Genomic DNA, 22,495 nt, shown 5'->3' with positions numbered 1-22,495 from the left:
ACCTGTAGGAGCAGCGCATACCTCAAACTCAACACCACAAAGAAATACATCCCTCATGAAATGTTCATGGAATAAAAGTAGATGGGTTATAGTCCCCCTTTTTTTAAGTAACTTTTTTTGTGAACTCTGTTGTAGCCAGTGAAAGATCAACAGGAATAGTAAACCTTGTAGATACAGGGACAGCTTCCTCCTTTCTTTCCTTATTAGATAGGTGACCCATCACCTCCTTTCTAGGGACATGCACCCCACACAGGGAAAGGGTTTTGTTCCGTCCAGGGTTTTCACAAACATTAACTGTACAGAAGAAGCCATATTACAACAAATGTTCTACCTTACAAGTGTTGTTATGGTGTCAGACACAGAAGTGAGTGGGTGATAAACTTGGAGCTTTGGAGCTCTATTGTTCCTTAAGAGGTGCAGATGATGGGTAATAAAAATGGGAGGGGTTATAAATATGCATGCTGTGTGAAATAATTACTGTAAAAGGAGATGGCATAATTGCATTCGCTTTCCCCAAGTTTCTTTCATTCCTGATATTCAGTTTAAAAGCCAGATAAGATTTGGTAAGGCTCCCATGCTGGCAATTGCTGGCTTCTATTTAGGAAGGGGAAAATAAAGCGGCAATCATACTTTGTGCTCAACGTGTTATAATAACAGTAAGATGGTCTGGTTGGTTTACTATGGGATTTGTGCACGGTTCAAGTGATTTCTACAAAACAGGGTGTTATTTTATTGTATGTATGAGTTGCTGAACCCTTTTCAGCGGCCTATATCTTGAATGGCACAAATCCACCACTAGACCTGACCAACAACTCTGCCACCACTAACCCCTAGGTGTGATCCAAGCAAACAATCTTTCAAAAAACAGCAGCGTATTTCAAATGTAATTGGTTATTTAGAACACACTTATTACCAAGAGGTTTCTAAGCATGGACCCGGGGATCGAAACTGTGTTGCTTCACATCTTCTCGTTTCCAATGCGAGTGTGTTGCACCTGAGCAATCCTTCGAGATGATGTCAAGTTACGGTTGTGTGGTGCATTGGTAAAGACCTCTCTGTGCATGCAGTAAAACATGGGGGCAAACCCCATGCATGCAGACTTACTCCATGCTTATCATAATAGTTAGAATGGCCTTGCTATATCCGAATTGCAAGGTGTGGGAACTATTTGATGGTCTGCCACCCCATTCATAGAATGGGAAGAATTTATGAGTGAGTCATTGTTTACAGAAAGGGGAAGTAAGTTGTTAATGCTAGCTACACACTTTATGGCAGTGACAGAAAAGAAGTTTTGAAATGGTCATGAAAGTTCGAAGACTCTGCCTGGAAGCTGCTTGACACCTATTGTGAAAGCTATTGACATTGAGAAATAAGTGGTAGGCATCCATTTTTAGTTTGAGCTATTAGGTGACGCTTGCACCACCTATAAACCAAAACTATTGCATCAGCGTAAAGATAGGGAGAAATGGCATATGAGGAGGAACGCACAGCTTGCAGGTATTGTTTGGATATCTGCCCACTGTGAGGGTGCAGAAGCAAGACTGACACAGCGTGTTCATAGTGGTTGGCATTTTTTCAAGTGAAAAAACGAAAGGAAAACCCCTTTCTCGCCTTAACTCTTAGAGGGGTTTCCCCTGCCTCAACCACAATTAATAATGTCATGGTCAGGAGGTCAAAAGCAAAAGTCCTAATGTCCAAAGGCAGAATCCTAGTTCTGTCCCTCACACTCTAAGTTCAAACTAAATAAAAAGAAGGTTTTCCTAGCCCAGAGGAATGACTCCTTTCCACAGGACAAACACACTGTTCTGGGTTTATCAGTTCCTCAAGTGTTGGGGGAATGTCTCTCTTCCTCAGCCTTCCTCAGGCTTCTGCTACAGTTATCAACTGCTGGGGGATGTCTTCCTTCCCCAGCCTTCCTTGTAACACAGTTCAACAATTGGTGGGGAAATGTATCTGTCCCCAATCAGTCCTCCTCAGGCATCTTCCTTGTATCTGGGGCCCCGACTGTGATTGGCAGACCTGATTCTTTTCCCACCAGGCATGGTGACAGAAGAGGAGTTTGGATGTGTCCCAAATCTGCAATTGGTCCCTGACCCTGGTTGGCAGACCTGGTTTCCTGCTACCAGGTACTGCGACGATGAAGAGTGGCTTGGATGCTTCTCTAAGCTGTGGTGGGTCCCTGGTCCTGGTTGGCAGGCCTGGTTTCCACCTACCAGGCACTGAGATGAAGAAAAGTGGCTTGGATGCTTCCTTGAGCTGCAGTGGGTCCCTGATTCTAGTTGGCAGGCCTGGTTTCCTCCTACCAGGCACCGCGATGAAGAGGAGGAGTTTATCTTGGATACTTATCCAAACTCTGATGGGTCCTTGACCCTGGTTGGTAGACCGGATTTCCTTCGCTATATGGTCTCTTAGTGCCAAACACATACTTGGTCTGCTTGCCTGCCAAGCTCTGTGTTATTCTGTTATTCGCATGTGCAACCTTATGTAACCCATGTTGCTCTACAAGTCTAATGTGCCCAGTTACCCCAGGGTTCGGCTGCGCTATACAAATAACCAAACCAAACCAAACCTGTATTATTCTCACAGTTTTCTTTATGATTTCCAAATTTCACATAGAGACTTGGTTTACTCCCCTGCCAAGTGCCGGCTTCGTATGTATCATTCTCTCATTTCTCTTTATTGTTTCTCTTATGTGACAGCCCTGGGTCACCGTCCTTCCAAGTACTGCCACGAAGAAGAATAGACTTTCTTGTTACTTGGTATGTCCTTTGCTTGTAAGGGTCCCAGACCATACTCTCCTTGTTACTGTATCTTGGTAGCGTTTCATTCACTATGCTTCTCTCGGTTTCTTTCACCATTTGGGGACCCTCAACCATAGGCTCAACCACCCAAATACCTTAAGGGTCTTGGCCGCAGCCCTCTGGTCAATTGTGGGCTTCCAGTGTCATTCTCTGCTTCACCGGCGCTCTGGGGCTCTCCTTGGCTTGCCGCAGCGTCTCTGTGTCTTCACACCCAATTCGGTTTTCTCCATGGATCCAGTGGAGACCACCCCTTCAGCGCCTTTCCGCCTGGACGTGCACCTGCCTCTGCGAGCTTTGGTCCCTCTCACGGTTCCTCTCCGGAGCCTCTGACATTTGGGTACGTCCCTTATCAGTTTTTATGTCCGTTCCTATCAAGGTCTACAGTGGAAATCTAGGCCGTTCAGGTAAATTCCTTTGAGTGATCCCTGCAGATCTGTGCCTCTTCCTCCTCTCAGTCCTTTCTTGTTTTGGATCATGATATTAATTCCTATTCTTCCTCGTCTCAGTCCGCTCTACTTCTTACACACTACAGAAGTATATGGGATAAGAGGGTACGGGTGAAGAGAGGCGGGGAGAACGAGAGATGGGGTGTTAGGTGAATACGGAGTACTCCCACAGTAGTCATCACTGGTCCCATACAGGGTTTCCCCTCCCATGAGATGGACCTACTGAGTACCACCCCCAGGGGGACTATCGGCCTCACCTCCCTGGCATCATTGGAAGGGGCTCCCCTTATAGAAGCAGTGACGAAATCCTGGGATTCATCACACCAACCATTGACTAACCATGGCCATGCTAGTCCCTATGCAATTCCCACACAGATCCCGCTCCTCCCCACCCAAAACACCTCCTACTGGGAACTCTTTGAGCTTGCTTTAATCAGGCCTTACCATCAAACGTTGCACTTGAAGTGAAGCAGTCTTCTAAGAGTTATGACTTGTTTGGAGTTGTACACCCACTACTAGTGTAATAAATATTTCTTAACCAGGTCGGCATTAAGCCACTTGATTTATAAGCACTATGCGTGTCCCTCATTGAAGTCCTGTTAAAAAACAACCACTGGCAAAGCCAAAGGTTTTGCCTTGTGCATAAGTATTAGGCCTTTGCCAGGAACTGCTATTAGATGCCCAGGCACTCGCACCATTTTGCACCTGCTACCATCAATGGGCAGTTAATACCTCTAAGGCAGTGCCTGGCAAGTACCTTTCCCAAGCCTATGAAAAAGACCAAACGGTTGGCATTGCCAATGCTTGTTGACGTGTGACTTATGTCTGGCTGCTGAGTGCACTGTGCATTTCCTAGCATGATAATGCAACCCCACAGGCTGTGGCATGATATCCAATTGAAGTGATGCAGAAAGCAGCATATCTACAACACCTCTTGGTGCAAATGAACATACCCCCACAGTCCTCAAACGTTACCCTCGTCGCCTTGATGAGCAAATTACAACTTTCCAATAAATTCCCAGGAAGTCACTGATACCAGAGCTATGAATGCCTCACCTACCTGTGCCCAGCCCCTCCATTCCAGGGATGTCATCTCCGAACCTAGGGAGCAAAGAGAGATGGCCATTATTTGTCGAGCAGATCCCATATTGGATTAGTAGCCAATAAGTACATGGCACAGTATATAACCAACCTACCCTCCGGAAGAGACCTCACAAACACTGCTCCATTTTGACTATTGATCAAACAGGAGCTATTGGTTCTGGTGTTGCTGGCATATTTAAACCAGATGTAAAAGCTAACCAGCTCCAAACCTCCTCCGAGAAACATCTTTTTAAGACAATGAACAGAAAAATGGAGGCGCGCCGCTCATCCAGGGTACAAGGAAACGTATTCCGTCATAATCATAGCTGACAATGTGTTTTGCGCTCAAATGTGCTTTCTCGGGGTGTAAGGTGCTTAAAAACAGACGGAAAAGTGCAATAGTAGAATGAAAGACAGAATAACATGTGAGGTCGCATAGACCATAGTACAGAAAGGTAACTAAAAAGCACTATTATATAAAACAAAGTGAAAACACACGTCAGCACGTAGAGATAATTATATGCGATTCTGATTGTCCGTTGTTTACCGAAGAAGCAAAACAATGGGGGAAGTGTCGTGACAGCAGCTGGGAGAGGCTGATCGGAGGTACAGAGGAGTCCTCGAGGCAGACAAAGCCAAAGTCAAGACCCTGGTGATCTGGGACCAGCACAAAGCCAAGGGGGCGGGCCACGTGCCTGAGCAGTGTCCGGGCGCTCAGGGAATCAGTGGCACCTGAAGAGTCTGACTCGAACCAAGCAGGGCTCAAGTCGAGGGTACACGCGGGGGGGAGGGTTGGGGGGAGTCCACCCACTTTATTCAGAGGGTGGACTCAGTCCCCCTCATCCCCCCCCCCCAGCTAAAATGAGAAACATTGAATGTCCTCTTTGATTTTAAGCCAACCTCGGGGATCAAACCACAGTCAGGTTTGTAGGCCGGACACTTCACCACTGATGAAGAATAACAAACAACTAAATGTGAAATGTCCCATTTAGGTACAGCAAGTCCCATGGAAAACATTTGTATTGGTTCTTGGAGTTTAAAACATGCACACCTTTTAATGTTTTGAAAAACACTATTAAAAGAAAATATCCTCTCTTGGTTTTGTGTGTGTGTTGATTTTATGAAAGGCAAATTCCATTCGTCCTGTTCAATTTGGGTGGTCATGCAAAGCCATTTGAATGAAATGTGAATATTTCACGTTGAAATGATATTTCTGGCGACGTCACATTCCATTTGTTTGTTGATAAGCCCCCCCACCCCCACACTTTTTTTTTTAGGACTTGACCCCTGGAACCAAGTATTATGAAAAGTGGGTGAGACCCATGGCAGTGACCTCAGGTGAAGGAGTCAGAATGAGAAAGAGATAGGCGCTAAAGATGGTGGCCCACGAGGGAAACATATAAAAGAACGGCCATTGTGGTCTGAGATGAAGTGCAGAATGGATAACCCTCTTAACCAGCCTGGGGGTAGCAGGGAAGTGGGGGGGCATGTGTCCATCTTGAAGCTTAGAGGACCCTGGCATGAGGCAACAACTCCACAGGTCCAACATTGAATTGGAAGATGAAGAGATTGGGGGCACATAAGGTGGGTATTGTCTGCCCCGCTTTGTTGTAGTGGACAGCAGAAGGAAAGAAAAGGCCCCACCGGGTCCTGGCCATTCTGCTCACCAGAGGGCCGACTCGAACCCCTGGGCGCCCACCTTCCAGAATGCCACTGTAGTCTAAGAAGACTTTCGCCTCTTGCTTCATGTTGTGGCTTCTACCTAAACCACATGGCATAGAACCTCTCTCCACTTATGCATCTGAATAATGTAATCCCAAGAAGTGCTTATCTATGCTGATATCGAATTAATGTTTATTTTAACTAAGTCAATATTTTACTTAGAATTACAACACCCATATATTTACAACAGTATCTATAATGTGATAGCCATTAGTCTATTCTCACCCTATAACTATACAAACAACAGCACAAATATACAACATATACACGTAATGAATGACCAACTCCCTAAGAGGATTTATAAAGAACCCTATTTAACAAGATTATAAAGAAAGGTGTCCATCTGCATCTCTGTGGAAAGCCAAAGTGGTAAATACATGTGTGTTGTAATATAGCGTTATTAACCCGTTCCACAGGCTATGCTGGAGGTAACAGCCCGGCAGCCGAGTTAAAGTCCCGAGCGAAGAGAGGGTGTTTAAAGAAGGCAGTGGGGCGTTATCCACGGTATAGTCTGTGGAACGGGTTAATAACGCCATTAGCATCCTGGATTACCAAATCGGTAACCCGAGGTGTTTAAAAAAAAAAAAGGATTTTCATTCAAAGAACGGGATGCACAGCGTCCCATTCACTGAATGAAAATACTGTGCAAAGATGGCCGCCACGGTTGAGGAATGCGGGGCGTCGTACGGAGCCCCTCTTCCTTTTCCATGCCAGCCAATTGGAACAAGGAGTGAAGCTGTAGGAGCTGCAGCAGGAAACCACTGCCACAGCAAACAGGTAAGTCGGGATTGGGGTGTGTGGGGCAAAATTACTGCAGCGATGGGGAAGATGGGGGGCTAGGGAGCCCGCGATCAGGTGGCTTGAGTACCAGCCCACATTTCTAGTTTCCTGATTGGCAAGCTCCCACCTAAAGGGCGCTAATTATAAGTAAAATCCACGAGGCCTGAGTGGACAGGAATGGCAAAAGGGTTGAGCCTGTGAGGGGCTATGGAGATGGCCAGCACAGGTTGCCAGACAGACCGGAAGTCAAACAACCCTGCAGAACCAGAACCACTGGCACTTAAAGGTTTTGCAGGCTCATAGAGTCACAGCCAGGTCCACATTTCTGACAAAATCCTAATGTGGGAGAGCAGATTCGTAGCCATTAGTCACAATGAGGATGAGTGTACAAGAAGGAGGAAAGAGAACGCTAGCAGCTGGTAGATAGAAGGAGGTGGCAGGCAGTAAGGAGGGAGAACCTGAGGAGAAGGAGAGCTGCAGGAGAGCAGAGAATTAAACAAGAAAGAATGCAAAGGAGGGGGATATGAGAGGAAGAGAAGATGAGAAGAAAGCAACGAGGAAAGGAAAGGAGTAGGGGCTAACAGATAGTGAAGATAAGTACACGAGATGTAATAAGGGGGTGGAAAGCAGGACAAAGTATAAAATGGAGGAGACAAACTGTGGGTACAGAAAGGGGAAAGACAGGGAGAGACCATGATGAGGAACACTAAGGAGAGGGAATATGATGTGTTACGAGGGAATGTGCAGGCCTGGGAAAAAGAGAGCGAGAAAGAGCATGCGTGTTGTGAAACACCAAGGAGGGGACGTTGGTGCAAAACAAGCGGGCGTGGAGGAAAAGGGAGGAAAGAGAGAGAAACACGATGGCTTAGAAAGGAGACCTGCTAAGGAACGGAGAAGGCAAGAGAAAGACTGTGGTAGAACGGTGAAGATTCCAGGACAGGAGAAAAGCACGAGCAATAAAGAGTGTGTCAGAAAACAAAGAGGCTGATATAAGAGGAAAAGATGCACTAAAGAATAGTGTGGAAGACAGTGGTGGATCCGGGAGGAGGCTAAGAGGGAGAGAGCAAAAGAGTGCAGGAACATGATATGACCGTCAATAAGGAAGTGGGGAAGAGAAAGAGAAGGCTTGTCAGCACAGAGAGGATATACACTAGAAGGAGGGAGAAGTGGAAAAGAATGTGGTTAAGTTATCAGCAGAAGGAGAGGAGGACCTGAGAACAGAGACGCACGGAGGAGAAAAACAGTCTCGAGAAAAGGAGAAGGGAGAAGAAAGCGGGGTAAGACCCAGAGAAAGGATGAGAGAGGTTTGAAGGAAAGTGGCTGTGACAGGGCACACAGACAGAAATCCTAATGGAGAAGCATGAGGGAGAGAAATACTGCCAGCAAAGAACATGACAGAAGTCAGTCAAGATGAGAGGGGTCCAATAGATCCAGAAGTGGAAAATAGTCCAAAAGGGACAAAGGAACAGTAGAAGACCAGAGGGAATTCATATTTTGCAGGACCGCAGACAGGCAGAGGAGTAACACCGAGGATATGCGGGGGAGGTGATAGATTGATCATTCTGAGATTTAGGGACAAGAAGAAATAACAAGGCGCTGCTGCTTTACAGATAGATTCGTTCTTTATACAGCCCAGCTGCGTTGCATTGCAGCTAGATGTGTGCTTTATAAAAATCCATACATATATTAGAAATTCAGAAAAACATAAGGAGGAAATTAGGGGAAGAGAGCATAATTGCCAAAGATAGGGCTGGAGTGTCAGGGGGGCGGACGGGGAGGAATAAAAGGCCAGTGGGGCTGAAGGTTGGTTCAACAGGTGCTGGGTAGAAGCAGCGAAACTGGTAGGACAACCCTGTGGAAATACCGAGCTCGGTTGCTCCCCTACAACCAACAATCTGATGTTAGCGAGACAAGTAAAGCTAGCACGTTTGGGTTTAGACGTAAAGCCAAAATAACCAACACTGAATGAACCACTGGTTTGGTGGTCTGTCAGAAAGATCAAACAGGATGACCTAGCACAAGTCCATACCAGCATACCTTTACCAGGAGGGCAACCACCATTTAGTGCGAGAGACAGAGCCAGCAGCTGTCTCAGAGGGCCGTCCAACATCCTGACAAAGCAGGACACCCTCAATGCACGACTGCACAGACAGTGGTGCAACACTTTAAGGACAGAGAGTGGCTGTTGGCCTCAAGGAGACAGACTGACATTGCAAAAGAAGGAAGGTTTGTGGACTGGACAAGCACCTCCAGCAACCTATGACTAAAGGAATCATAAGGCACACTAATCACCTAACAGGACCAACCGCAATAGATCACTGTGTGAACCTTCAGGGCAAAGACGCAACCCAACAAGATCATCCCACAATCTTTAGCTCGAAGAGCATTTGAGACAAAAAAGCAACACAACAAGAGGACGGCACAACCTCTGAACAAACTAAGCCCAGAGAGACACCAGCAAACAAGCAAGAGCAAATGATCAGATGCCTGACTGGAGTATGGGCTGAGAATGCTAGAGAAACATGGACAGCGCAATAAGAGTAACATGAGCGCCCTGCACTACATAATTAAAAGGCCTGTGGGGAGAGGTAAGTTAGCCACCATGGATATCTCACAATGTGTAATTGCAATCAGCACATAGAGATGACAGCAATGCAATGAGAACATTTCAAAATGCACGAGCAAGAGAATCATAGGAAGATATCAACAATCTAACAGCAAACACCTGCATTCAATACTAAGGGAACACCTCTAGAAATAACAGAGGCAGAACAAGTGTATCCCACAATGTAAGCACTATAGAATCTTCACAGGAATACAATCAACCCCAACTAATATCCTAAAGTCAGAGAATCCTAGGCAAACACAGGGCCCTACGCATGCAAAGGCACACTCCACTATTCTACAGGAGACCTTGGCAAAACCATGACACCTTGTGATTGCCTTCATCTCTCTCCTGTGCTGTACATAGTACCTGGCAAATGACCCACATTTAAAATATGAGGCTACCCTGATCAAAGACAACAGCACATTGAACGTATATCATGTGGGGCTCCAGTCTTCCTATTAAGGGAAGTCCCTCTGCTATAAAGTATGACTTACCCCTTAACCCCCTTCTTGGGGGGCTTGCTTTTGAATTGGCGAGTTTGTCGCTGCTTGAATTTCGGGGGGCCCTTGCGTGGTGTGGTTGGGCCTCCTGAGATGGCAGTGGGGGCCAGGGCACTGTTTGCAGGGGAGTTGGTGCTCATCTTGGCGGTCTGTGGTGTATCACTCTTAGATGTCTGGATCTGGAATACAAAAAGAGGATTTATTATAAGGAGATTAGTGGGTTAGGATGTCTTTCACCTAATAATAAAACTGAGCTAAGCCCCAAGGAAGAGCTAATTCTGACAATGCAAGAAACGTGACCTGATCCCGCAATGAAGGGACATTCGACTCTCAAGACAGTAAGACCACAGGAGGGCTCACACATCTCAGTAAACCTGATCTCATCCCCAGGGGCAAACTGCAGCTCTCAGCACAGCATGGTCAGCTACAAGGGAGTCCATCTACCACCAGAAAGCAGATTCCCGTCCAAGGATTTACTGCAACACTCAAGAAAGAGGATCATAGTCCAGGAGACTACCTCAACTCGAAGGTGGTAAACAATTATCAAAGGAGGGCACCACAACCCTCATATAGAGAGATCCCAAGACCCGCCCGCTATCAGTCAAGCAGAGCCTGGTCCCAGGATGCCTCTCAGCTGCCATACTATTGCATCTCAGAGACAGGAGATCCCACACAATCTAAAGATGTGACTAAACTCTTAGGAGACCCTTTCCCCCAATCAGTAAAGCAGAATCTAACCAATGGGAAAGCCTCTAATATTTCAAGCACTCATGTACCATTCCCAGATTGGCCCTGGAATCTCAGGAAATCAGAGCCCATCCCAGAACGGCTTACAACTCTTAAGAAAACCAATACAAAGCCCATTATGTTACCTTAAGTCAGTGCAACCCAATGAGGCACTCACAACACTCAGGAAACGAACAGACTCCCAGTAGTGCCATTAACACTTAGGAGATCAGACCTACCCCAGGTGCGACATCTTTATTTGTGAGTAATTCAGATTGTACACAGATGTAAACCAGACCATAAGTAAACCAGACCAAAATCACTCCACTGGCAGGACATTAGAATCCAAGAGGGTCTCGGGAGGATAGCGCCGGGGCAACGCGTTCATCTTGGGAGCAAGACGATGTGGCGCAACACAGGTTTGATTCCTGGGTCAGTGCTTAAAAATATCTGGGTATTAAGTGTGTTATAAATGATCCATTGTTGTTAAGAGGGCCCTGACTTTGCAAACAATCAGATTATCCCAGCAAGCTCTTCAGCTGTCATTAATCAAACCCCACAGGGAAGAGGTTACGGTTAAGTAAATCAGATTCCAATTCTAGGAGGCCTGTCAAGTCTCAGGTAATGGGATCCCCAGCAAGTCCTCCCACCCTCAGGAAAAAGAGGGTCATTAAGAAGATAAACTGACACAGTCAGTGAAGGTAAATGCGTGCATTGGCCAGAATGGTCCCCCATGTAGGTGAGTAGGTGAGTAGGATGGACATCAGGCACATGTTTTGCTTTTGCAGGAGTCCTCTGACTGCCACCTCTGGAACATTCCCACACCTGCATTGCAGTCATCTGTAAACATTCCACACTGTGACAAAATGGTTGCTGCTCTGCAGGAGTAGATGGATGAGCAGTGGCTTTTCATCACCACAAAACTACTAAACCAACAGTGATCCCAACAGAGTTGTTGCTAGGAGGGGGCTTAGGGGGGTATAGCCCAGGTCTTTTAGGTGCAGCCCGGGGGCTACAACCAAAAGGCTAGGTAGTCCCGCCAGTCCCGACATTAGCCTAGCCCCAGAACACCCCTGGAATCCAGTCATAAAGCTAAACCAGGCACAGCCTGAATGATATATTTCCTTTGCCTCTAAATCGATGGCTTGAAGAGAAACCAGAGTACAATATGGTGCAAGTTGTGGGGCCATGAACATGTTTCCACCCTGGAGAAGGTGGAAAATACATGTTTAAAGAACTTACCATGATAGTGCAAAGTTGCCCCAATGCATTGGCGCATTTGTAAACTGCTGTGTGCCCCATTAGCGATGTGATTTCTATGTGCCCTGCAATGGATTGGATTAGACATTGGCACAGTGACCCTGAAGAAGCGCTGATACACCTATCGGACTTGGAGGGGGGGTAAGAGCCGAGCCTCCCATGGGTGCAATATGTTAAAGATACCGTGTATGCGCTTAATGAATCAATCCAGATTGCATGAACAAGGCAGCCCTGGGCTGAATAAGGCCGGCTGCCCCTATCAGGGCGAGGGAGAATATGGAGACTTCGGCCTTGTGCTTCAATCGGATCCGGATACCTTGCTATAAAATATGATTGTGGGTATTATGGGTAAGCGCCATATCGTGGGTATATTCGCGGGTTTCAGACTTGGTACACTCAGGATTGCTGCCTTTACAAAATCATGGCATGAAAATGACAGCAGAGCGTGTCCCCTGTGTCATGCAGGTGCTGAAACAATTGCTCATGTGTTGTTTACATGTGTTGCATTGAGGGGGCGAGGCTCACACTACGTGTAACCTTGTTCAGAGCACCAGGCATCGGCTCTATGGCGGGAGCTCTGATCTTTTGCAGAGGGAGTGCTGACCAGCAGGTTGTATTGCTAGTGGCTACTTGTGTCCATCGAGCATGGTTGTGCAGTGTGTTAAAAGGCCATTGTGGCAGAGATGCCAATAAACATTGCATCTAGTGGGCTGTGAGATCACTCTCCCTCACTGTTGTTAGGTTGTCACTTTGGGTTCTTTGCAGCTCTGGATTTATTTATTTATTTATTGCATTTGTTGGTAGCGCCCAGACCCGGAGGCAAGCGCACCTTTTGGTAGGGTCTTCTAACCCTATTCGTATTAGTTCTAAAATAATTTTATGTGAAGTAAAAGACAGTTAATATCATCCATATGGGAAAATTGGCTCTGAGAAGTAACATTGTGTTATTTTGTTGGTATGTGTCACATACCAACACATATTAATACCACGGTCACCAATTATCAGTATTTATTTTATAAGATGAGCTGCGAGGTGTGTACATTTTATTGGGATGACATTTGTCATTTAACTGATATTATAATTTTACTGTGATGATATGTGATATATATATATTTTGTACCTGTTTTTAATAATGAGATGGCTTTTAACATGTTGCAAACTTTATGGCACTGCCCTGAATAAAGTATTGATTGAATTGTAAGTCGGTGGCAGGCTATATGCCGCAGAAGGGGTCATAGGTGGTGACGGTAGCAACGCCAACAGCACTCGTAAAATAATGTCCAAAGTTCTACAAAATTGGAGCTTTGCATTAATTACAAATGCACACAACTAATTAAATACAATTAGCACCCCGCCATGTTGGAGAGAAAACAGAGAATCCAAACTTTGTAGTGAAAAGGGCACTCTGTCCCTTATTGAGTGAGGACAAAGAGTAAAGAGGAAGTCAAAAGAGGAGTCTTGGCAAAGTGAAATGTGAGGAAAGGTATGCCAGAAAATGTTATTGGGTAACTGAGAGCCACTTTTGCACGAGGTCAGGAATTGTGTTGGGAGAAATTAAGCGTTGGCTCCTGCCACAGCATTCCTTGTGGTCGTCTTGAGCACAGTGAACTTTCAGTAAAAGAGACAATGGACGTCATTACAACTCCGGCGGTAGCCGTGCCAGTAAAAACGGCAGGCTGCCGCCGGAGTTGTATATTTCTTTCCGGCACCTGGCAATGCGGAATCACCGGGACATTACAGCCCCGGTGGTCCCTGAAGCCAGGCGTCGGAAAAAAACACTCCCCATTCCCATTTGAGTCCCATAAGACTCAACCGGAATGGGGGACAATGTAGCACCGGCACCATTGTCAAAGTCTGCCAGCGGAGGACTTTCCGCCCGCCAGGTCAGTCCTGGCGGGCGGAAAGGCACCCGGCCCGCAAACTTGTACTCTGGCGGTCCGGTAACAACGGTGACAGCAAGCCTACCGGCACCGTTGTTACCAGACTGGCAGGGTTGTTATGAGGCCCAATGTTGGCACCAGATAGCGCAGTTTGTCGAGTGCCTGGTGCAGAAGCGTGAGTGCATCCTGTATGCCGGAGGAATGGATTCTGGTGGGATTGACTCAGCCCGTTATCCTTATGAGGCCAAATCATTGAGTGCCTTTATTCTTGCTAACAGTAACACTACTCTTATAGCGCTTAGAAATGGGAGGCAAGCTCAGCATGCACAGTTGGGGAAAATACACTGACAAAAAGTGTGAATGTTTTTTGTAGTGGTGTAGTAAATAGCACATGTACAGTTTTTAATACCAGGTAACACATGGTATAACAAGGGTGGACGAGAGAGGTAAACCACAGCCACGAGCTGGCTTTCTCCCCTGGTGAGAACATCAACAAAGTCTTTGAAGTTTTAAGGAAACAAACAATCCTCTGCATGGGCTAACATCACTCCCGCTATCACAGTCAATGTGACACTTTCCACTAGAGCAGTGGTATTCAAACCTTTTCATAACGACCCCCCCCCCCCCAACCCATCCTTCAGTACAAACATTGTTTCTGTTCCTAAGCGACCCAAAGGATGTCCCGCGGGCCCCAGGCGCTTTCAAATATAAGCAGATGAACTACTACTTATATTTTCTATTAAAAGCAGTCACCTTAATCCATTTTTTATATTGCAAACAATTATCTTAATCCATTTTTAAAGAGTCTGAGGCCCTCCTTGACACCCTTCGAGCGCCCCTACGGAGGCCAGCCCCCCAGTTTGAAGACCACTGCTTTAGAGCAAAATCAAGCTTTTCAGCTAATTGTGCATACCCATAGTGCATTGCCTTCTGAAGGTGAACTTCCAATGATGGGCAAGAGGTGGCGCTGTGACTTTTTATGATATGACCTATTTTACCTTCACATTCATTACAATTACAAGGATGTTTTTCCATTTTTCTTTAAATCCATCATAATATTGATCATGAACAGTGACAGTAAAGTCAGGCCTTTAAGACTGCAACATATACACAGCAAGCAAATAATGACAGTCGCAGATTTGGGCACACTAGCTGGCGCTAGAGTAACTCCTATGAGCCATAACCAAAAACTAGATGTTTTGAGGAGATGGCGTAGCAATCAGAATAAATGGGTCCATCGGAAATTCGCAAAAAAATTACTATAATTTATAAACTTGAAGAAGGACTTCTGCTGTGGATTCCTTTTGTGTTGTGTTTTGATTAGGTTTTAATTATATCTGCACGGAAGAATATGGACATATAAAATGAGATAGCAAATGAGCCCACCCGTTATGTACGCGTTACACTTGCGTTATGCCTGCGCTGTACTCAGGATGACTACACTGCCTCCTGGTCATCACCGCTTTCTGTGGAAAAAATGTCAAAGCTGCTGCCTCCCTCACTTTGCTTTTTTTCTACTTTCGCCTGACCACGGCTGCTATGACTCATTGAAGAAAAGGGGCAACAATATTAAAAAAAAAATCATCGATTTAAACATAAAATGAAGGAAAAACATTGCGGAATTTGAGCACTTGCGAATATCGACCACCACATATACGTGACCAGTTGGGATCATGGTCTGATTCTGCCCCCTTGTGGAAAAGTGACAAATCTTACACATTGGCTACAGGATCTACAGTCGTCGAGGAAGAGGTCACACTCACCACATGGGCCCATGATCTCTTTGAGGAAAAGGTCACATGCTGCTTTTTGTCTCAGCTGGTGCCGCGTTGAAAGTCACGCTACCTTGATGAATGACGTACAATTTTTTTAGAGCATGGGACCGACGTGGAAAACATTGTGGAGAAGAGAAGAGGCTAACAGTCAGAAAACCTCTCCAGAAAAATCTATGGTGGTGACAGATTGCAATATACTGGACATTGAAGTTTCAGTATGTATGCATGTGTTCAACTCAATATAGTGTGAACCTTTCATTAGAGTACAGGGTGCTGCACTAGATGGAGTGCAATAATGCCAATGCAGATGCGTTCTTTCACTCTCACACACAACCTCTTCTATCTTGAAAGTCTACCTCTCCGACTTCCGCCTTTCTTGAACACACCTCTCACATCCACTCAAGTACGCTCACCCCTGTCACGCTCTTGCACACTTCAACTCTCCCTACTTTCCCCCTATGCGTTAACACTAACCTCCCCTCTAAAAAAACGTCTTCTGTCTGCACACACACTACTCGCTCACACACATCTCTAAGATACCTCACTCTTTCCTATACCACGGTGGCGGCTGGTAAACCTTTTAATTTAAGGTGCTTAAATGTTTCCCTCAAATATAACCAAGCGTCGCGACGGAGCCCAAAGCAATGGGGGAGGAGGGAGGGGGGGGGGGTGAGTTGGGAGGGTCCCACTGGAGAATTAAAAAAAAAAAAATATGCAGTAAAAGTGTGTATGTCACAGCACACTTTTTTGAAAAACTGGGTAAAAAACCAAACAGTTTGTAGTTGGTTTTATATAACTCATGAAAAAATCCGAAAGATGCAAGTCAACAACAGTGCACAGGGGCATTTCCCCAACCCGTTTTCATGATGTCCTTGCCCACAATATATGCCAGTATAAAAGCATTTTTGCGTGGGCTGTGCCATATATTTCCATGATAGCTGCATCAATATATGCCAGTATTTGCATTGTGCATAATGCCAGTAATGAACCTGTAAGAAAACACGTCCATGCTGGTTCTGTCAATATATGGCAGTTGTCCCAGGTAAGAACATGCTGCAGTTAGCTTTGCCATTAAAAATGCCATACCATAGTATGAAAACATGTCAAAACTAGCTGAGCTCAAATGCCAGACTAGCCACCTAATAACACATCATTCTTTCTTCATCATAAATTCCAAGAAAAAAAATCGCATGCCACAGTAAGAAATGGCTAGACTGGCTGCACCAACATTTTAGTCTAGCCATGTAATAACACTTATCCTGCTTGCTTTATTATAGGTGCCCTGTACAAAATGCTATGTCAAATAAATAGCTAGAATGGCTGCACCAAAAGGCCAATCTAGCCAGGTAATAGCACTTACTATGCATGCTTTATCAAAGATGGGCAGTCAAAAATATCATGCAACAGTAAGAAATGGCTAGACTGGCTGCGCCGAAATGTCAGTCTTGCCACATAATAGCACATAAACAGCATGCTTGCTTTATCAAAGATGCCCAATGCAAAATATTGTGCCACAGAAAGAAATGGCTGGACTGGCTGAACTAAAATGCAAGTTTAGTTACATAATAACACCAATCATGCATGCTTTATCAAAGATTACCAATGAAAAATATGTCACAGTAATAAATGGCTAGACTGGCTGCACCAAAATGCCTGTCTAGCTAAGTAATAACACATATCATGCTTGCTTTATCAAAGATGCACAATACAAAAAGTCATGCCACAGTCAGAAATAGCTAAACTGGAGTTAAAATGGATTTATAAAATCTGGTCTGGTGGATAGATTTTAGGAGGCCACCACAGTTATGATGAACTGGGAGCTCTGAGAGATTAGTCAAAATCCAATCAAGGTAGGTGGACGAAAAGTCAATGCTTAGTCTCAGGAGTGTGTGAGTGTGGTTAGGGGCCCTAATTGAGTTCACACAGTATGACACAGTATGGCACACAACCATTCAATTTAGACAGTCATGTATACAAATATGGTTATGTATTGTAGGCCTTTTCAACGCACTGCATGCACAACACTCTATGATACAAATATATACAGTCAGCATAGGTTCACCTTAGTTTCAAACATGCATCACATAAATTAATCAGCAAAGCAGGTAGGTATTTTTGATGTAGTAAATGATGGATCCAGATCACAAGGCAATATCTTTACTTAAGAAATCCAATCCTTAAGACGGATGGGGCCTTGTGCCCAAAAGTAACAGGAGCCACAATGTTTCTCACCAGAACGATGTCCCTTTAAGAAGGATTCAAAAGGCTTGTGCCGGTGATAGTTATTAAAGTGCTACAACAAATTTACCAGAGTTAAGTGTCTTCCTTTCTTCCAGATGGAAGGCTTACCCAGGGACAAGATGCCCGACACAGATTCAAAGATGATAGGTTTGTGGAATGGAATTAGGAGACAAAGGGTGTTTCCCCCATGTTATCCTATGGGGACAGGGTAAACAGGCCCACTGTACTTACTTAACCCCGACTTAGATTTTCCCAGTTGAATTTGTGGATCGAGCTGGAGGCATGATCTTCTGCCGTTTGCTCCAGTGAGAGGTGCCCAGGATTTGCAGGTTTGAGTATTGTTCTGTTTGAATGGAAAAGAACTGCAACCCTTTCCAGATACAAAGAAATGCAGAATCGATCGATGCAAATCCCTTCAGGACACTTCACAGTCTGGAGGAAGGTGAGTTCCAGTGATGGTGTCCACATACAGACAACAACAGATGTCCTTCCAGTCGCGCAGGTTTCCTTGAATGTGGAAAACTGGAATTCTGGAGAAGGCTACTAGTGGCACAAGGTGGCAACCACCAAGTTTCCGGACTTCAATGAGGAACGGCGATGGATCTGGTGAGGTAGCCCATGGGAGAGGTGGTCAGTCCACTGTGCAGTCCAGGGACACTTCCTAAGGCTCTGAAGGGATGGGTATGCCTCTGGGCCCCCAGCACCTTACAATGCACCTCACACATACACAATCAATGTGATTATGTGTGCATGCAAGGCTCTGGGGGGCCTCCATGGTATTTTTTATTGGGTATCTATCATAGATGGCCAGTAGAAAATGCCATGACTGCCCCCGTGTGCCTACATCCTTGCAACAAAATGTTGTTGTTGCCCAACCTCCATGCCCCACACCTGCTAAAATCAGCTCCATGGTCCAGCACAATGTGCACACACAACAACACAACATTCACTCGCTTATTTCCATGCAGCATGCACTTACTAACTCACCCATGCACCCACTCATGACACACTACACAGGTATAACACAACACACTTTGACTTCCCCCTTTTTTAAATTACAGCAGAAATATATTTAATGTATTGTCTCGTGGGTGCTAAGTCACCCTCATGGGAAGAAGTGTATTCTTCCCTTTCTAGGTTTCTTAATGTGCCTATCCGAATTACCTCTAGTAACACAGTCACATTTTCTTCAAAAGTATGTATTTCCATTAAGTACAAAAAATATAATATATAAAACACTCCAATCTTAAATGCTCCCCATACTGTGACTGTGTATAACAATCATTATAACAAACACAATGATTGTTTATTACACATGCGTTCCATTTCAATTTAGGAACTGATTTTTCTGTGAATGTTTCACTATTCGGCTATTTTATTGTATCTGTACTTTTCAAAATATATAATTTACCACAGCTACTTCCTTGTAGCGGTACCATAGCCCAACATGTTTCGTTCCATGGACCTACATTTACCATTACAGGAACTTCTTCAGTGGTCTTAAAAAGGCAATCACCAGGAAGATATGGTGGCCCTGATTCATGGGCTTATTTGCGTGTCAAACAGGGCTATACGTGCCATTCTGGCCGCAAATCTTTGTTTGGCGAATGGGGATTTGCAAGCAGAATAGTGCGCAGACCCCCGTTTTACACGCAAATAATTCCATCTCGGGAGGATAGCTCAGGGGCAACGTGTTTGTCTTGGAAGCAAGACGACACGGAGCAATACAGGTTCGGTCCCCAAGTCCGCACTTAGAAACCTCTGGGTATTAAGCATGTTATAAATGACCTATCATATCATGAATCAGGGCCTGTATGTTCAACCTTATTATGGTAATTAACTGAGTAAAGGCACAAATGATACCATCAATGAGGCATCATATAATCTTATTTGACTTTTACAAACAAATGCTTTGTGACAAATGTATAGTTCCAATAATTCTTTCCAAGATTTCAGCTCTGAGGCAACTCTATGTTGAAAAAAACCTGTGCTGTAAACAAATAGCGTATATTAGTGCTGTTCAGAAATAAATCCTGCACACTCTTCTAACGTTACATCTATTTTAACATTTTTATGGAGTGCCTACCATCATATCTTTGCTTAGTTCAAGGCGTGGCTCTAGAGATAGTGTTCTGAATACAACACTCCCCTGAAAACAAAGATAGATCCGTGCTGCGATTCATCTAATTCTTTATCATTTTTATGGAAATCAGCATGTATGCAGGAGTTGCTATAACGTGTTGAGAGGACTTCGGACAGGTAGCCGCATCAGCCAGGTCTTAGTGAGCCGATTTTAGCACCGGGTTCAGATATGTGACCGTATGTATCTGAAACAACAAGATTTACAACATTGTTTGACTATGATGTCAGTTGATCATGCTGTAACATTTGTTTAGATTGCAGATTGGCGTGAAAGGATCTGGATGATCCGAAATGCATTGGCCTTTCAATCTGTTTCTCTTCTGTATTCCCTTTGTTTCTTATTAAAGAAAACACACCATATACTAGATCATTTCATTGTGATTTGTTTGAATTTTGATTTTTCATTCAGTTTACTGTGTTAGTTCCACTTTGCAGGCCATCTAAGAGCACACCACATTATAGCCACCTCACTATCATTTTCTCTGTCACTGAGCTGAGAGCCAGAACGTCACTGGGTAGTGGGAGAGCACCTTCGAGTTTTTATACTATGAGATTTACACACTATTTAAACTCTTGAGCGAGATTGTGGTGCCCACTCCATTCTTTGTGCTACGCTCTATACTACTGCCTTTCTTACACTATTGTAGTGGTTTCCTACCTCCTTTTTTTGTTTCTTCCGTACGTCCGCTCGGTTGCCTACTGCTAGTGGCTTTCCAAACACGGCTGATATATGTATATGTATACGAATAGAACTTTGCCGACATCACATGATGTGCAGGGGTGTCACATGTTTTGTGTTTTACTTGCGTCCCCTCACTATTTTATTCCACAGCAGCGGCCATCTTGACCTGATCTCTCTTCTTTATAAATATACTGAATCTGATTCGGATCTTGTCGATAACGTCATCCATCTACTATGGATTCCTGTTTACTTCACAAGTACCACTACATCTCATCTGCTTTGCACAAGTATGTTGCAAAGTACAGTACTGCAAGTGTCCTTAATTATAACATATACCCTACATTGGTAAAAGTGTCTCAATGAGTTAAACACGTCCTTCAACCGTATGTGTGTAATCTACAAGACATATTTTCGAATCTGGGCAGGGCTGACTCAGCGTTCCAACCTGCAAGGACAATCAACCTCACTACAAGTTGGGCAATCTGGTAGAATATGTCAGTAAAATGTCAGTAACAGATTCAGAGACAGTTTAATGGCAGCTTCCAGCACCACTGAATTCCGACCTCAGAGGTAAATTGGAGGAGGTATTAATCCTTTCCATCCTTCCCCCAGAAGCTCACTGTCTCCAGAGCTCTGGTTCTCTCTAGGCTGGACTACAACAGCCTCTTTCTAAATGTGCCTGCCTCTACTCTACGCCCTCTGCAACTCATCCAGAACAGAACCGAGAGACTTGTCCTTGGCCTCAAGCCCTGGGATCGTATCTCTCCGGGACTGAAATCTCTGCACTGGCTCCCAGTGGCTGTGAGGATTAAGTTCAAAACCCTCTGCATCGTCCACAAGGCCTTCTGGGACCTGGGGCTCAATACCTACAACTCTCTCTACCTAAATATCTTCCCTCTCGAGCTCTTCGCTCATCCGCCTCCAACTCCCTCATGGTCAGTCGCTTCTCTAAGCAACAAGTTGGTGGTAGATCTCTCTCTTCTGCTGGGTCCTCCATCTGGAACAGCATCCCTGCCTCCCTGAAACTTGAGGAGAACCATCTTCTGTTCTTTAACCTTCCTCTTTGCTTCTGCTTTCTCTCCCCCTCTCCCCTGTTGAAGTCCTGGTTGATACTGAGACTGCACTGGTTACCTGGCCCCGCATCTGATCTCGGGCCCTAGTCCTGCGAGTTGCACGCCTGCGCTGCCCTCCTGGAAACCCCTGCACCTGGGGACTGTTTTCTGTATCTATACAGTCCCTCCACCAGCACTTATGTCTGCACTCACCTCGCACTGCCACCAGCTGGCCTTTCTTCTATTTACCCTGTTATTTATTATACCATGTCCTGCAGTTCCCCTCCCCCTCTGCACTTTTCTTGTCCCCCTTCCCTTGCACTTGCACGATCTGAATGACACCTGACCTAGTAATTATCGTTGTCGGTCTCCCCTCTGCTCCCCCTCCCTTGCCTCATTGCGCCTCGAAACACTTGTGTATTGGCGCGTTATAAATGCCATATCATATCGTATGATATCTTGCATATAGATGGAGGAGAATCATCCACTTTGGATCCAAAAAGAGGGAAGTTTACCCCGGTTAGACTTACTGCTATGTGAGGTGCACCGAAATCCACATTGAGTCTGATGGCCTTCACAAATGGGGACTAGCAACCCCTTCCCCCAATCACAAAGCTCAAGAAAACCTTGCCTGCAGCAATGTATAAACGTGACATTACTCGACTTGATCAAACGTGTTCAAACGCAGACAGGACATGCTCTCTGACTGAAAATCGATGCGCTTCTGCTACAGGACACAGACTATAGACCCATTTGCCGAAAGCAACCGCTGCTCTTTGGAGAACATGAGGTCATTA

At 45.1% G+C, this 22,495-nt stretch overlaps 1 protein-coding gene across 2 annotated transcripts in view; it reads right to left on the bottom strand.

The window, feature by feature from the left end:
* PDE6H (phosphodiesterase 6H) overlaps positions 1 to 22,495 on the bottom strand; it is a 136,350-nt gene that overhangs the window by 13,966 nt on the left and 99,889 nt on the right. For both annotated transcript variants that reach the window (XM_069654459.1, XM_069654460.1), the window contains exons 2-3: positions 9,935 to 10,119; positions 4,308 to 4,348 (exon numbers count right to left, since the gene is read on the bottom strand). In XM_069654459.1, the coding sequence (XP_069510560.1) occupies positions 4,308 to 4,348; positions 9,935 to 10,080 (187 nt within the window). In that variant the 5' untranslated portion in view covers positions 10,081 to 10,119. The remainder of the gene's footprint in view (positions 1 to 4,307; positions 4,349 to 9,934; positions 10,120 to 22,495) is intronic.

The sequence above is a fragment of the Ambystoma mexicanum genome, chromosome 3q (assembly GCF_040938575.1).
Source record: "Ambystoma mexicanum isolate Mex_15411 chromosome 3q, UKY_AmexF1_1, whole genome shotgun sequence".
NCBI lineage: Eukaryota > Metazoa > Chordata > Amphibia > Caudata > Ambystomatidae > Ambystoma > Ambystoma mexicanum.
The sequence above is the reverse complement of the archived record's forward strand: the minus strand, read 5'-3'. Positions and strand labels throughout refer to the sequence as shown.